The sequence below is a fragment of the Ichthyophthirius multifiliis genome (assembly GCF_000220395.1).
Source record: "Ichthyophthirius multifiliis unplaced genomic scaffold scaff_1120509250915, whole genome shotgun sequence".
NCBI classification, from domain to species: domain Eukaryota; phylum Ciliophora; class Oligohymenophorea; order Hymenostomatida; genus Ichthyophthirius; species Ichthyophthirius multifiliis.
The window spans coordinates 81,538-96,029 of record NW_004086378.1 but is presented as its reverse complement, the minus strand read 5'-3'; the positions used below and the strand labels follow the sequence as shown (position 1 = coordinate 96,029).

The 14,492-nt window shown below is 15.9% G+C and overlaps 2 protein-coding genes and 1 non-coding gene across 3 annotated transcripts, besides 23 other annotated features; all 3 read right to left on the bottom strand. All coding sequences in view use genetic code 6, as the record gives it.

Moving 5' to 3' along the window:
- Positions 1-525: 525 nt before the first annotated feature.
- Positions 526-571: a microsatellite.
- Positions 535-573: a microsatellite.
- Positions 574-1,227: 654 nt separating this feature from the next.
- Positions 1,228-1,265: a microsatellite.
- Positions 1,266-2,834: 1,569 nt separating this feature from the next.
- Positions 2,835-2,886: a microsatellite.
- A 506-nt stretch (positions 2,887-3,392) lies between these two features.
- Positions 3,393-3,431: a microsatellite.
- An 835-nt stretch (positions 3,432-4,266) lies between these two features.
- Positions 4,267-4,317: a microsatellite.
- Positions 4,318-4,929: 612 nt separating this feature from the next.
- Positions 4,930-4,959: a microsatellite.
- Positions 4,960-5,195: 236 nt separating this feature from the next.
- Positions 5,196-5,254: a microsatellite.
- Positions 5,255-5,281: 27 nt separating this feature from the next.
- Positions 5,282-5,355: a microsatellite.
- Positions 5,288-5,356: a microsatellite.
- Positions 5,298-5,354: a microsatellite.
- A 15-nt stretch (positions 5,357-5,371) lies between the features above and the next one.
- On the bottom strand, positions 5,372-10,425 carry IMG5_112050 (hypothetical protein; the record flags this gene model as incomplete). Its single annotated transcript, XM_004034798.1, has 12 exons — positions 5,372-5,599; positions 5,639-5,940; positions 6,009-6,529; positions 8,259-8,274; positions 8,481-8,786; positions 8,868-9,502; positions 9,570-9,635; positions 9,680-9,883; positions 9,932-10,012; positions 10,061-10,174; positions 10,230-10,289; positions 10,381-10,425. The coding sequence occupies 11 exons, from the start codon at positions 10,423-10,425 to the stop codon at positions 5,856-5,858; spliced, it is 2,133 nt and encodes a 710-aa protein (XP_004034846.1). The 3' UTR covers positions 5,372-5,599; positions 5,639-5,855.
- Positions 8,084-8,128: a microsatellite.
- Positions 9,494-9,567: a microsatellite.
- Positions 9,497-9,567: a microsatellite.
- Positions 9,504-9,563: a microsatellite.
- Positions 9,504-9,565: a microsatellite.
- Positions 9,508-9,557: a microsatellite.
- Positions 10,426-11,255: 830 nt separating the features above from the next.
- Positions 11,256-11,304: a microsatellite.
- Positions 11,305-11,899: 595 nt separating this feature from the next.
- Positions 11,900-11,941: a microsatellite.
- Positions 11,942-12,205: 264 nt separating this feature from the next.
- Positions 12,206-12,248: a microsatellite.
- A 99-nt stretch (positions 12,249-12,347) lies between these two features.
- Positions 12,348-12,398: a microsatellite.
- Positions 12,368-12,422: a microsatellite.
- A 156-nt stretch (positions 12,423-12,578) lies between these two features.
- Positions 12,579-13,465, bottom strand: IMG5_112040 (hypothetical protein; the record flags this gene model as incomplete). The annotated part of the gene is made up of 1 exon (XM_004034797.1): positions 12,579-13,465. A coding segment is annotated over one exon (876 nt), but the record flags the coding sequence as incomplete, so codon positions are not given.
- A 199-nt stretch (positions 13,466-13,664) lies between these two features.
- Positions 13,665-13,745, bottom strand: IMG5_112030. The gene has a single exon. It is a non-coding gene; the product is annotated as a tRNA-Ser (tRNA).
- Positions 13,746-13,833: 88 nt separating this feature from the next.
- Positions 13,834-13,874: a microsatellite.
- Between the last annotated feature and the right edge of the window lie 618 nt (positions 13,875-14,492).

Below are 14,492 nucleotides of genomic sequence, written 5' to 3'. Positions count from 1 at the left end.
ATAATCATAATTAAGATTCATTTTTTTATATGCCTTAGTAATTTTAAAAATATTTAATTAATTAATTTTATATATCAAAGCTACTAATGTTATTAATATTTATTGATTTAGTGATAAAGTATTTTATTTTATAGAAAAAATTTTATTAAATTTTATATCAATTTCTATAAATAAAAAAAACTTGTAACTATTAAAATAGTTTTAATAATTTACGATTATTAAATATATATACTTATTAAATTAGATTTGTTAATGTTAAATGTATAATTAAAAACACATAAATAATTACTTACTAAGTAATCAATATTAATTTTATTTATAAATATTAATATTCATTAATTTATTAATAATATATCTAACTTTAAAAAATAAAGATTATAAATCTATTTTTTCATACATTTGATTAAAATAATTCGCTTTAAATATTTTTTTAAAATTTATAAATAATATTATTTTTATAACTTTAATTTTTCTATAAAATAATTAATATTATTAATTCATAACTAAAGTTATTATCCTATATAATAATTTACTTAGAATTATTTTAATTAATATAGAATTATTTTTAATTAAAATAAAAGAATTCGTAATATTTTTAATTTAAGATCTGAATAAATTATAAAAAGGAAATATTATAATACTTTATATAATTAAATAGAAATAATTCTAATCATCATAAATATATACTATTCCAATTAAAGTATAATAAATAAAAAATTAAGAGGAAAATAAATTATCAATATAATTTTCACATTTTCAATAATTATCTATTTTTATATGAATAAATTTAATTTAATTTAACTTATATGAAATAATAATTTTTTTATTTATGCTGGATAAATATTGAAAACTTACATTATTATAAAAAATAATTTCCGCATTATAGTTTTTTTTATTATATTTGAACTTCTTTTATATTAAATAACTTATGTTTATTTTTCATTTTTGGTATTTAGTTAATATTCTTTCATTAATTTATTTATAAATATTTTTTATTTTTACAAAACTTTTTGATAATTATTTATACCTTATCTTAATGATTTGTTTCAGAACTATCATATTAATTATAATAATCTATTTAAAATTAGAATTTTTGTTTTCTAGATTTTAATAAACAAAATTTACTTAAGTTTTTTAAATTTTATCTATTATTAATAGAAAATAAAGAGGTTAAAATGAAATTATGTAAATATTTTTAAAATTAAATAGTATTTTTACTAAGGACTATTAATATAATATATTAAATTTAATATATTATGATTAAAAACATTTTTAATTTAATAATTGTAAAAATTAAAAATTAAAATCATTTTTATTTAAAATTACTTATTAAATAAACATTATTTTCATAAATTATATTAATATAATAAATTTTATTCTGTATAAAAATATCAATATTTGATTTTTTAATAATAAGATATTATAAACATATATTATGTTTAGTTATTTTTAGATAGATATTTTTTAAAAAATTAAATAAAAAAGTTCTTAAATATTTTTTTAAAAAAATATTATTTCATTCCAAACTATTTTTCCATTCATAATAATTTAATAAATGCATACAAATGTTTTAAATTTTATTTTTAATTTTAAATCTACAAAATTTCGATAAAATATATTTTAAATAATATCTAAAGTTCCTTATTTAAACATATAATCCCAATAAAAATTACCTTAAAAAATTTATTAATTAGTTTCTTCCTATTAGAATTCCAATAAAATATCAAAACACTAAAGCAATAAATATATTTCTTTGTCATTAAAATCTATGTATAATTCTTCTAAATTTTAGCATATACAAAATATAATTTTATCAGCATCTAAACCTAGCTCAAATTTTTTAGAATTCCAATTTAATAAATAGTTTACTAAAGCATGAAGACATTCACCTTTTAATTCGATTGATTTTTCTTATTCTAAATAAAAAAGTATTTAAAAATGTAGATTATATTTTTAACATTCTTTTATTATTTTTTCCTCACTTTTAAATAAGTTTGATATTGCAAAAATCATATTTATTTTTATTTATTCTGATGTTCCTTATAAAAGAAATTCTATTGTTTAAAGGTAACCTTCATATATTAAAATCTTTTTTTATTTTATTTTTTTAAAAATTTTATTTGTTTTTTTTTACTTCTATAAATTCATCATATAAACAAGAAAGTTTTTTAAACAAGAAACCTGATTTATTCCATAAAGAATTTTCATTTTAAATCATTTAAAATATTTTCTTGAAAATGCCATTTTCAACAAACTAATAAAAAATAAAAGATGATAATTAATTTTATAAAGAAAATGCATTATCATAAAAGTTTAATATTATTTCATTATAATATGTTTAATCTATTTAAAAAATTTAATTGTGAATTTAAATAACTAAATTAATTTAAAATTTAGAAAAATAGTTTGATTTTATCCCTAAGTTTGTAATAAATTTTAATATGTTTTCTATAATTTAATGATTGTAATTTTATGGCATTTCATTAATTGTTAAAAACGCATTTTCTACTAAATTTTCATTAATAAAAATTTCTTAGTCTATTTCACTTAGAATGTATAGTAATAACCAAATCTTTATAATAATTAAAAAAATATTAAATATAAGTATAATTATTATTTTTGTATTACTTTTTTTTTTAAATCTTTGCTAATACTTTAAATTAGTAAAATACTTTATAAAGATTATAGAAATTTTTAATTATTTAATAACTGAACATTTTATTAACTTTAATACATATTGTAAATCAAATATTATATGAAATCAAGTCTTAAATTTTCAAAAAAATCATCATTTAATAAATCAATTATAATTATAATAATTTGAATTTTAAATATATTATTTTCTTATATTTAATTTATTATTTTTTCTTATTTTTTTATTATTTTGTTTTTTTAAAGCTTTTTTTAACTTTAATAATATTATTTCATAGTCTTTGTTTTTATTTTCCTCTATTATTTATATTTAACGTACTTTTTATAATTTAGATTTCAACTTTTAATTCCTAAATTGTTGTTAAAAACAACTTTTTTTAAAAATAATTTATTATTTTATGTTTGACATTTTCGTTAATATTTTTTTTTTAATTGATTTTTTAATATTTTATGATTATTAAATTTTACGAAATTTTAAACTATTATTAAAAATATTCTAAGAATGATTTTAACTTAAAAATAATTTATGTTTTTAGTAAAAATATATTATTTTGAATAATTAAAGCTTAAAAAAATACTACATTAAATAAGATTATTTTACATAAGATAAAATAATTATAATATGTTTACAATAAACATATGTATATAAATTAAATATTATTTATATTAATATTATAAACAAATTAATTTTATATAAAAATAATATAGGAAATACAAACTTATCTAATTAACAAAATAAAAAATGATTTATAAATAATTTATATATATTTATAAATAATACATATTAAACATGTTCCACCTCCAACCTTTATAAAGTAATTAATAATAAGATTAAAATCTAATAAAGGCTATTTTAAAATTAAAAATATATATAGAATGTTTAAAAAAAATAAAAATATTATTTATACAGATATTAACTAATTTAAATTAATATTAAATAAAAAATGATAATATTAAATTAAAAGATTTCAGATTAAAATAATTTATATTTAAATTTTAACATATTAATTATTATTATTTTTTTCAAAAAATAATAATATGTATAAATAATTATTTAAGATAAAAATTATATTCGTTTGAAAATATTCAAGGTAATATTATTAGCAACAATATAAATTATTGATTAGTAGTCAAATAAAGTAATTATTACTGTTTTTAATACTAAAAATATTGCAAATGAATTTTTATTTTAAAAATATAATAATTATATTTTAAATATGTTTAAGTTTTTTTTTATTTGTATTTGTTTACATTATATAAATTTTAAAAAAGTATTATATTTTATAAATTATAACAAATTTATATTCGTATATTCGGTTTAATCCGAAAATAAATCAGATACCATTTTTCAAAATTAATGTTTTTTATCAATAATATTTAATTATGTAATAAATTGAAAATATATTAAAAAATATTAATTAAATTATTATTTGAAATTAAAAAACAAAAATAGTTATTTAAAAAAATATTAAAAATGCATAATCCCGAATAAAATAATATTATTACAAAATTTTTTTTAGCAGGCGCAGGATTAGCTGCAATAAATTGTTTAGCAAGAGCAGATTATAATCTTCCTATATTTATTTTTGCATATCTAGCATGGAATTTAGAAGTAAAATAAATTATTATTATTTTTAAAAAAATAAAATTAGTAAATTTAAAAAAGATTTGAAAAATAAAGAATTTTGTATTTAATTATGTTTAGTTAATTAGTTGATTTAATATGGATCATATATTGGGCAACTTCATTAAGTATATTTTAAGCACACAAAAATTTATATTGGGAACATGGAGTTTATTGTTATACAATTACATTAACTAGTATATTATTAGTTTTTAAAGTAAAATTTTAATTAATTTTAAATATATTTGTTATTATTTCAATTTTAATTAAAATAGTTTATTCTTATTTTCTTGGCTATTAAAGATAATTCAGATTTGTAACATTAATTAAGCTTAGAATAAATGATTCTTAATTTAACTGAGTTTTTTTCATCTTCAAATGATCACTATACTAATATAAAAAAATGAAAAAGCAATTAAAATAGAAACTTTAATATTAAAATTAAGATTTATATAATTAAATATAATACATTTATTGCTATTTATATATTTTTTATTTTTTTTAAACGAAGAATATTTAATTTCTAATAATTTATAAAAAATATTTATTTTGTATTTTCTTTATTATTAAAATTTTATTTAAAAATATTTTTTAATTTTCTAAATTATAAAAATATAAATATATATATGGCTTTAAAATACAAAAATAAATATAAAAAAATATTTAACAAAAAAATATATTAAAGATTCCATAAAAATTAGATATTACAAAATATCTAAATTTATACTTAATCTAATTAAGGAAAATATTTTTATTTTAAATAAAAAAAGACTTCAAAAAATTAAAAAGATATAAATGTCATATAATTTAAAGCTAAAATATACTTACTTTTTATTGAAAAGGATAATTATGAGATAAAATAAAATAAATAACTAATATTAATAATGATAAAGACAGATAAATATAAATATTCAATAAGAAAAAAAATTAATTATATTTAATAAAAAAAAATTAAATTTATATTTATTAAAATAAAATAATATAAGTAACATATATTGATGCAAAATAAAAATAATATAAAATATATATATATAAATATATATATATATATATAATTAAATATATATTAATATATATAAATTTATTCTTAAATAAGTTGTAAATTAAATTATAATTATAATTCTTTTATATATTTTAAAAAACAATAATATATATTCATTATTAATTATTTTGAATTAAAGGTGCATTAGTATATATATTTTATCTATTTTACTAATTTACTTTACTTTTTTAAATTATTTTTCTTTTTCTATACCAGCTTAGTAATAAAGCACTTATTAAAGCACAAGAATATAAAATAGCAACCGCAATCCAATTAAATCCCTAAATTATATATAAAAAAAATATATAATATTGTTTTACTTCCATAACTGAAATTTATTAAAATTAATATATTGAACATGAATCTGCGCAATTATTGCATGAACAATTTTACGAAATATTAAATCCATATTAATTTCCAAACCATGGATAATCAACTCCATTATTTTTTCTTGTTCCATTTTAGGGAGGTTATGGTTCATCGCATTTAGCCAAATTTTAAACATTTAGTGGCTTTTTACTTGCATCACTTGTATAATCAACTCTTATCGATTATCTTCCTGAAGTAACTGCATTTGCTCCTTAAAAAGACAAAAATCCTGCCGGAGTTTTCATTGCGGAAACTTAATTAGCATAAGGTGTTAAATTGCTTTTTTTATTTTAAATTTATAAAAAAAATAGAAATTAATACCAGCTTTGCCATAAATCACAAATTGTTTAAGAATCAACAATAATACTTACATCTTGTACTTCTAATTATGAATTACCACTTGTATCAGTTGGATCTGTAACGTTTTTACGGCCATGAGTCCTAACAAAGTCACTTTAGTTAGGAGAACATGTATATATACACCAAAATCTTTTTATATTAGCAGCACAATTGTCACATCCATTTCCTATATTTCCGAATGTAGCATCAATCTTATAAAAATATTTTATTTTAATTTTTTTAGTTTTTATTTTTTACTTATAAAAAATTTGATGCTAGTAAGTTGTTCTTTTTTTTATTATAAAAATATTTAATTTTTTATATTTATTTACTTAGGCATCATTACAGCAATTTGGACCTGAAAACATCTCATTACAAATAAAATCGGAAGAATATTAGTGTTTTATAGCTTTTGCTTCTGGTGAGTTTGGATCTATTGGGTCTGGAATACAATTAGGATCACCTTAACATTTAACTGTGAATGCACAATCTTATTTAAATTACTTTAAGAAATAAATAGATAATATTAAAATTGCTTTTATGCTTGTAAGAATCATAATTATTATTATTTTGTTTTTTTATAAAAAAATAATATAATTATATATTTTTTAATTTTAATAATATTATTTTTATTTTAAAATTGTTAAATAAAATAAATTCTTTTACAATATATATTATGTATATACGAACTTAAATATATAATCTTTAAACTACTATTTAATTTATAACATTTGTTTATATAAAACTTGTATAAAACTAATTTAAAAAAATAATCTAGTATCTTTAGATATTTATTTTTTATATATTAATAATAATATTTATATAATACAAATATATTTTTATTTAATATTCGATTATTAAAAAATAAAGATGCAAGTACATTTGATTTTTTTTTTCAATCAATCACAAATTTTTAAAGATTTTTTTTGTATTCAAATTGTTATTAATTTTTTTTTGAAATAGTTTTTATTTACTTTTTATATTAGTACATAAAAATTACTAATGAATTTACATTTTTTTTTCTTAGCTATTCTATTTTGAATTTTAATTAAACTTTTCTTATATGTTTATTTTATGTTATGATAAATATTTTTTTATTTTTTCCTTTAGTTAAATATTATTTGAAAAGCTAAATTTTTATATTTGTTCTATCAAATTATCTATAAATAATATTTATTTTTGATTTATATTATTTTTATCTTCAGTTAATTTATTCTTTTAATTATAATGAACATTAGAATTATGTTATAAAATAGGTTTTCTTTCAGTTATAAGTATTTTTTTTTTTTTTATATTATTCAAATGGGCTCTTGAAGTTTTCAAATCATTAAAAAGGTTTTCCCATTCTTATGCTTATTTATTTTATTTTTAAAAATCAAAATCAAATTTTTAACTTTTTTTTTAATCTATTAATAAATTATTTTGATAATATAACTTGTTTTCATATTCGTTTTTTTATAATAAATTTAACTTTATTATTAATATTTGGATATGTTTTACAAAAAAAACTAATTTATAAGTTTTTGGTCTGAATTTTAGAAATAATGGCTTCGATGAGCTGTTAAAGACTAAGATTAAGATTATGATTATAATTAGTTTGTGTTTTAATTCTTTTATTTGTAATATGAATTATTTGGTTATAAATTTTTTTATTCTATTTAGTCAGATTTTATTAAATTATGGTATCTAGGAGTATTTGTTTAAGTTTTGGAATATATTTCTTTAAGAAGAAAATTATTTCCTTCTTCGATTTTTATTATTTAAGAATTTATTTTGGTTCTTGGAAAAAATACTTTTTATTAAGAAATACTTTTACTTTTCCTTATATTTTAATTATTTATTAATATTTATTTAGAGTCACATTATTATTTTTAAGTTTAATCTTTATTATTTAATAAAGTTACTTTTTTTAAAAATAATCTATTGGGTTAACAATATTTTCGTTTATTTAACTTTGGGTTTATTTATTATTGCATTGATTTAGATGATTATTATTTTTTGTATTTTTAAGTTTATCATAAAAGATTTTTATATTTTCTAAATTGATTTTTTTTTTCATTTTTTTTTTTAAAAAAAAACTATTTTTTATTTTAAATAAAAAATTGTCACAAATAAAATTTATTTTAAAACTTTCATATAAAAATTAATAGATAGTTAAATAATTTCATATTAATAAAAAATTATATATAAAATAGTTATTTTTATAAAAACGTAAAAAAATAAAAAAATCACTTCTATCCAAAATGAACTTAAGAATATTGAAATTATTCTTTAACATTAGCTTAAATATTTATTGGATAAATTAGTTATTAAGTGATATAATTTTGTTGGAAATTATTATAAATATGGTTATTATATTATTCGTTTATACTGCTTCCCATAAATCCAATAGGGCCAATTAACTATTAAATTTTTGGCATCTAATTAAATTAATTAAACTATTAAATCTATTACTATCCATCATTCAAAAGCTTGATATCAACGGCCTTTCTAGACTACTTATATTTCCCAATATATTCCATACAACAAAATTAGAATCTAATAATTTGACCTTATTTTTAACCTAAAAGTGCATTTTTAGATATATTAGCTTTCTATAAATCATCATTATGTAGGAAAATATCTGATTTAGTGGAATCTTCGACAATAAATCCATAATTTTTTTCGTGGTCAAAAAATTTAAGTGTCCCAGTATAAAGATGATTTCCATTCAAAAGCTAATGATTTCCATTACTATTTTTTTAAGAAGAAACATCACCACTATTATTATTTATTTCTTGTTAGTTTTTCTTCTTTTTATTTTAACTTAAATTCATTAAATGCCTATTATTTTCGTTTTACATTTTCATGTTTTTATCATATTAAATAGTTGTCATTGAAGTTGCATTATTTTCGTTTCTTGATTAATTTTTTATTTATATTCTAATATTTGGATTACTAGAACTATGCTACAAAGGAATTTGTACTAAGGGAATTCCTAAATTATTATAATCTTAAAAAGCTGCAAATGAATCTTTATTACTCGGTGAATCTCTCGATCTTTTATCTCCTTCGAATTTATCTGTTGGTTTTCTTATTGGAATCTAGGTTTCTTTTATCAAAATATCTTCTTCTTCTTCTTGTTATTCTTGGTTTAATTCGTTTGTACTTTTATTATATTTATGTTCAAGTTCTAAACCACCATCATCATTAAATATACTATCATTATCTTCTATGGGTTAGTTTTTTATAGGTTCAAAATGAATTTGGGGCTTTTTCAAATTTTAAGAGGTTGTATTAGATGGGCTTTCTGTTTTCTTGATAAATTAATACAAAAATTTATCTGGAAATTTGTATGCTCGAAATAAATTATAATAGTTGGTGTTGTGTTTTTCATCAACATCTTATCTGTTGTCAGAAAGACTTCTTTTCTGCCTTTTGGTAGATAAATCATTTTATATTGTAAGTCTTTCTATACATCTATTGCTTTATTTATTCTATTTTTTTTTTATATTTTTTTTTATATTTTTTTTTTATTATTTTTCTATTTTTATTTTTTTATACTTCGTAACTAATGTTTATTAATTCTTAAGTTTATTTTTTTCCTAATTATAATTTTTCATTTAAAAACTATTTTTGGAATATAAAAATATTCAATATTTTATTTATATTACTTCATATAGTAAATTCTAACACATGGTAAAATCTTTTAATTATGCATTAGTATAAATTGAATCGAAGTTATTATCTATGTTTATAATTTTTATTTTTTTTTAATATTGCTTTCCTATAATATAGGAATTTAAGTATGATTCATCAGATATTGAATGAACCTTAATTTGAACTTAATATACTATTGAAACTAGTTCCAAATTTAGCTTTTTTATATATTTTTTTTATTTTTGCAAAAAAATATTAAATTTTACATTATTAAATAATTCAGATTTTGGATTCTCCAAATAGGTACTTAATTAATTTTAAATATAGTTTATTTTATTTGGTAATTTCTTTAGATAATATTTTTGCTAAATATATATTTAAAACAATTTTATTACTTTCTCATTTATTAATTTCTAAACATATTCAATACATTTTTCTTATATTTAGTTTCCTATTAATGATGTAAAATATAATTAATCGCTTATTGCTTCCATTAAAGAGGAGCTTCCCTATAATAAATTGTTTGTTTTTTGTAAAATTATTCAAATGGTTCATTATTTGTACCTCAGAAATTAGTTTTCTTGTTAATTCATGATCATCTAAAACAGCTTATATTTTGTAAAACTTTTTTTTATTTAAAAAAAAAATTATATTATATATTTATCTATATTTTTATTAGTTTAAATTTTTAAATTTATGTTTTAAATTTAATTACGTTTTGTTTTTTTTATAGTGACGGCTTTGCTGTAAAATTCATCATTTTTTATAATTTATTTTTCTTTTTTATTTTAATATTTTATATCAAATTAAATTATAAAATATAATCACAAAATTATAATATTTAATTATAATATGTATTAATATGAATTCTTTTAATTTTATTTTAATTTTTTCCTGTTTAAGTATATTAATTATTATTTTTTTAAAAAATAAAAAAGATAAAAGTATTTTATAATAATTAATATTAATCATTAAAATATCTGAATAAAAAAATTGATTAATAAATATATATAATATTTCATTTATGAATAAAATTAAAAAAAAAATATAATAAATGTTTTAAAAAATTTACATAAATATTAACTATTATCATATTTTAATATATCAGTTAAACTTTTCTTCATAAATATATCTAGGAATCCATGTTTCAGTATAAACATTTACCTAATTGCTTTTATTATATTTATTTTTTTATATTAATTTAATAAAATATTAAATTAAATTAATATTAATAATTAAAAAATAAATTGTATATTATTTATACTGTATTGACATAAAGCACATATTTCCCGCTTAATCTATTTTGATTTTGAGCTGATTATTTTGTGTTATAAATGAAAATACTGGTTTTAATAATTTTATTTAATAAAGAAACCTTTTTATAAAAATAAATAAATATAAAATAATTTTTCTTATAAAAATATACGTTTAAGATATATTATCCCCTTTAATTTTTTTAAAATGACCTATTTAAAATTTGAAATCTTCAAAATCATTTTCTTCGTGTATATAAATCACTTTTTCTTAAGCTCCAAAATCAAAGGTAAATTTTAAAAATGTAACTTTTAGATTTGATATTACTTTATCAACTATTTTAAATATGTTTCCCTTTATTTTAAATTTTTCCTTTTTTAAATATATATATATATTACATTTTCGAATTCCAAAATAATTTGAAATTATTAGTCAGAAATCATATTTTATCTAACTAATTCAATGTCATCAAAACCAGTATCTTTAATAGAAATTTCTATGTCTTTTTAAATATCTAATTTATAAAAATAATCATCTTATTTTATTTAATTGAATTTTATTTTATCTGAAGAATCACTATACTAACAAATTTAAAGTTGTTTTTCTACATCCAATAATTTATAAATTGTAGTGAAATCTTAGCAAAATATTTTCACGAAATGAGATTTTTTTCCATTATTCATTAAATCACTATTTATGTATTTTTTACAATTGAAAAATTCAGGCAAAAGTTAAACAATGTTTTATGTCGTACTTCCTTATGTAACACATATAAATTATAAACCTTTTTCTTCTGTAAATAATAAATACATGTCCTTTTATTTGTTTAAAAATAATAAATTTAATTTAAATTTTTACAGCTTATTAATTTGCGTTTATAAATTTTGTTAAACTATCAAATAGTTATCTTACTGAATTTGTAAAGGTTCCTCTATAATCGATTATTGTATTTTTTTCATATGAGGCTTCTTAAGTATTCATTTTTATTTTATTAATTATTTTTTATTTTATTATTTATTTTTAATATAAATATATATATTATTTATAATGTTTTGATAAATCAAAATATTCGTATTATAAAAAATAAAAGATAAAAAATTAGATTAATATTAATTCTAACTAAATTCTAATATATTATTAAAAATATTACTACATATAAAAAAATTACAACAAAATCTTTTTAAATATTACTATTCTAAAAAAATATTAAAAAATCCAATATTCCTTAATTTAATTATATATTTTGTATTATTTATATAAAATTAAAATATTTAAAAAAATGAAGAATAATTAATAATATTAATTTATAACTAATTATATAGATTTATATAAATTTAATTTTAATTTATATTCAAGTTTTTATAAAAATTAAATTATTTTTATGTAAAAACAGAAAATACAATATAAATCTAATTTTGTTAAATAATGATATTTAAAAAAATTTATAGTATAATAAAAAAATATTATAATATTTAAAAATATAATAATAATATAAAATATTATTAATTTAAATTATATTTATATATGAAAAAAATTATTTATTTAATTTATATTTCCTTTTTATCCTCAAAAAAATAAAATAATTTAACTTTATATTTTATAAAACATAGACGATAGACGAAGAAGTATAGTTTAGCTAAAATATAAAAAATATATATTTATAATTTAATCACCTCCAATTTTTTTTATAATCTTCATTAATTCCAATAGGTTTACCCGAAATATTATCTTATTTAACAGCTGAAAGCGGTCTTTCTTCCATCTTAGTAGGTGGCGGTTTTAAGCTTTTGTCACTTTTTTTAGAACCAATAATAGCTTTTTTTTTAGAAAAGGTCCCCCAATTACTAACTCTTGACTCCCTAGTTTATTCCCATTCTTCTACGGTATAAATTCTGTATTATTCAATCATTTTCTTCTTTTCAATTTCTTCATTTTTAGCCATTTATTAACTCATTTAAAGTTTTGCATGATGGACTTTCCTTTCTTCAATTTCATCGAAAATTTTTTTCAAATTTTCTCTATAATGACCTTCAAAAGTATCTTCTGGTAGATCTGGAAGTCCACTTTTAGCCCTTTTTTTATTTTCTTTTTGTCTTTCATATTCAGTTCTTTCTTTCGCCTCTCTCATAATTCTTATATAAATCTTCCTTTTTTCAGGATCCATTAGTGTCTTATAAGCCTTATCGACAATAAAAAAAGCATCTTTTGACCTTTCATCTTTACATCTATCTGGATGTAATATAATTGCAAAATTTCTATGTTATTTTTTTATTTCTTCATCTGTAGCCTCCATGTCTAATAAAAGAACATCATATGGATTTTAAAAACGCTAATTTATTAAACGGTCTAATTAAACATCAACTTTTAATTATTTCATTTAAATGTTTTTTGTTTATAAACTTTATACATCTTGCTTGAAACTTTAAAATGTCTACTCGATTACTTTCTAATCTACTGGTTTTTGGTTTAATTGGAATTTAGGTGAAATTCGATCGGATTAAGGATTTTATTGAATTGATTATGATTCGTCTGTGGAAGGAGTTTCCGACATTATTTTTTAAAAAAAATATTTTATTAATATTTAATTTTTATTTAGTTAATATTATATGTCTAGTTGTATATTTATGAGTACTTTTTATTAATATTATAAATAATTATATAAAATAACTATTTTTTTTTTCTGGAATATTTTTATAAAATTTTTGAACAATAAAAAATTAAATTATTTAAAAAAAATAAAAAAATCGACAACTGCAGGATTCGAACCTGCGCGGGTAAACCCAAAAGATTTCTAGTCTTCCTCCTTAACCACTCGGACAAATTGTCTTTATTAAGATTTATATCGAAATAATGTTTGCATTTCTTATTTTTATAAACTTATTCATTTAATTTTATTTGGTATTAATTTTTAAAATAAAAATATTTATTTTTATAAATATTTGTATTTAAAAATATAATAGTAAAAAAATATTTTATTTTATTGAAATTAAATATATAATAATAATGTGTTAAAGTTAAATTAATATTAATATTTTAACAGAATTTGTAATATCATAATAAAAAAGACATTTTTAAACTAATGATTTTCATAAATATGATGCCTGCTACTTTTTTATATATTAACTTTTAAATGTTTAACTTTTTAAATAGGTTTTTTTTCATGTAATTACAATATTTTCAGTATTATTATTTTTTTAACAAAAAAAAAATTAAAAAAAATATTTTTAAATAATTAATATTTTTTTTTTTTTTTTTAAATTAATTATTTAAAAATTATAATAATTTTAAATAAATAAAAAACATTAATTAACATAAAAATGGAATAATAATAAAACATAAAAATAATACAAAGCGCGGCTCTTTTTTAAAAATCAGCTTCAAAATGTCGAGATTTAAATCCAATAAACAATTATCGATTATCAAGAAAGTAAATAATAATAGAAACTTAATTTACATCTTACATATAAAACATTATAGCATTAAATAATTATGAAGCATTTATATATTTTAATAACGGGATAGCGTAACTATGGAATTTATTAAATAATAAAAAGTTAAATGAATATAAAATGT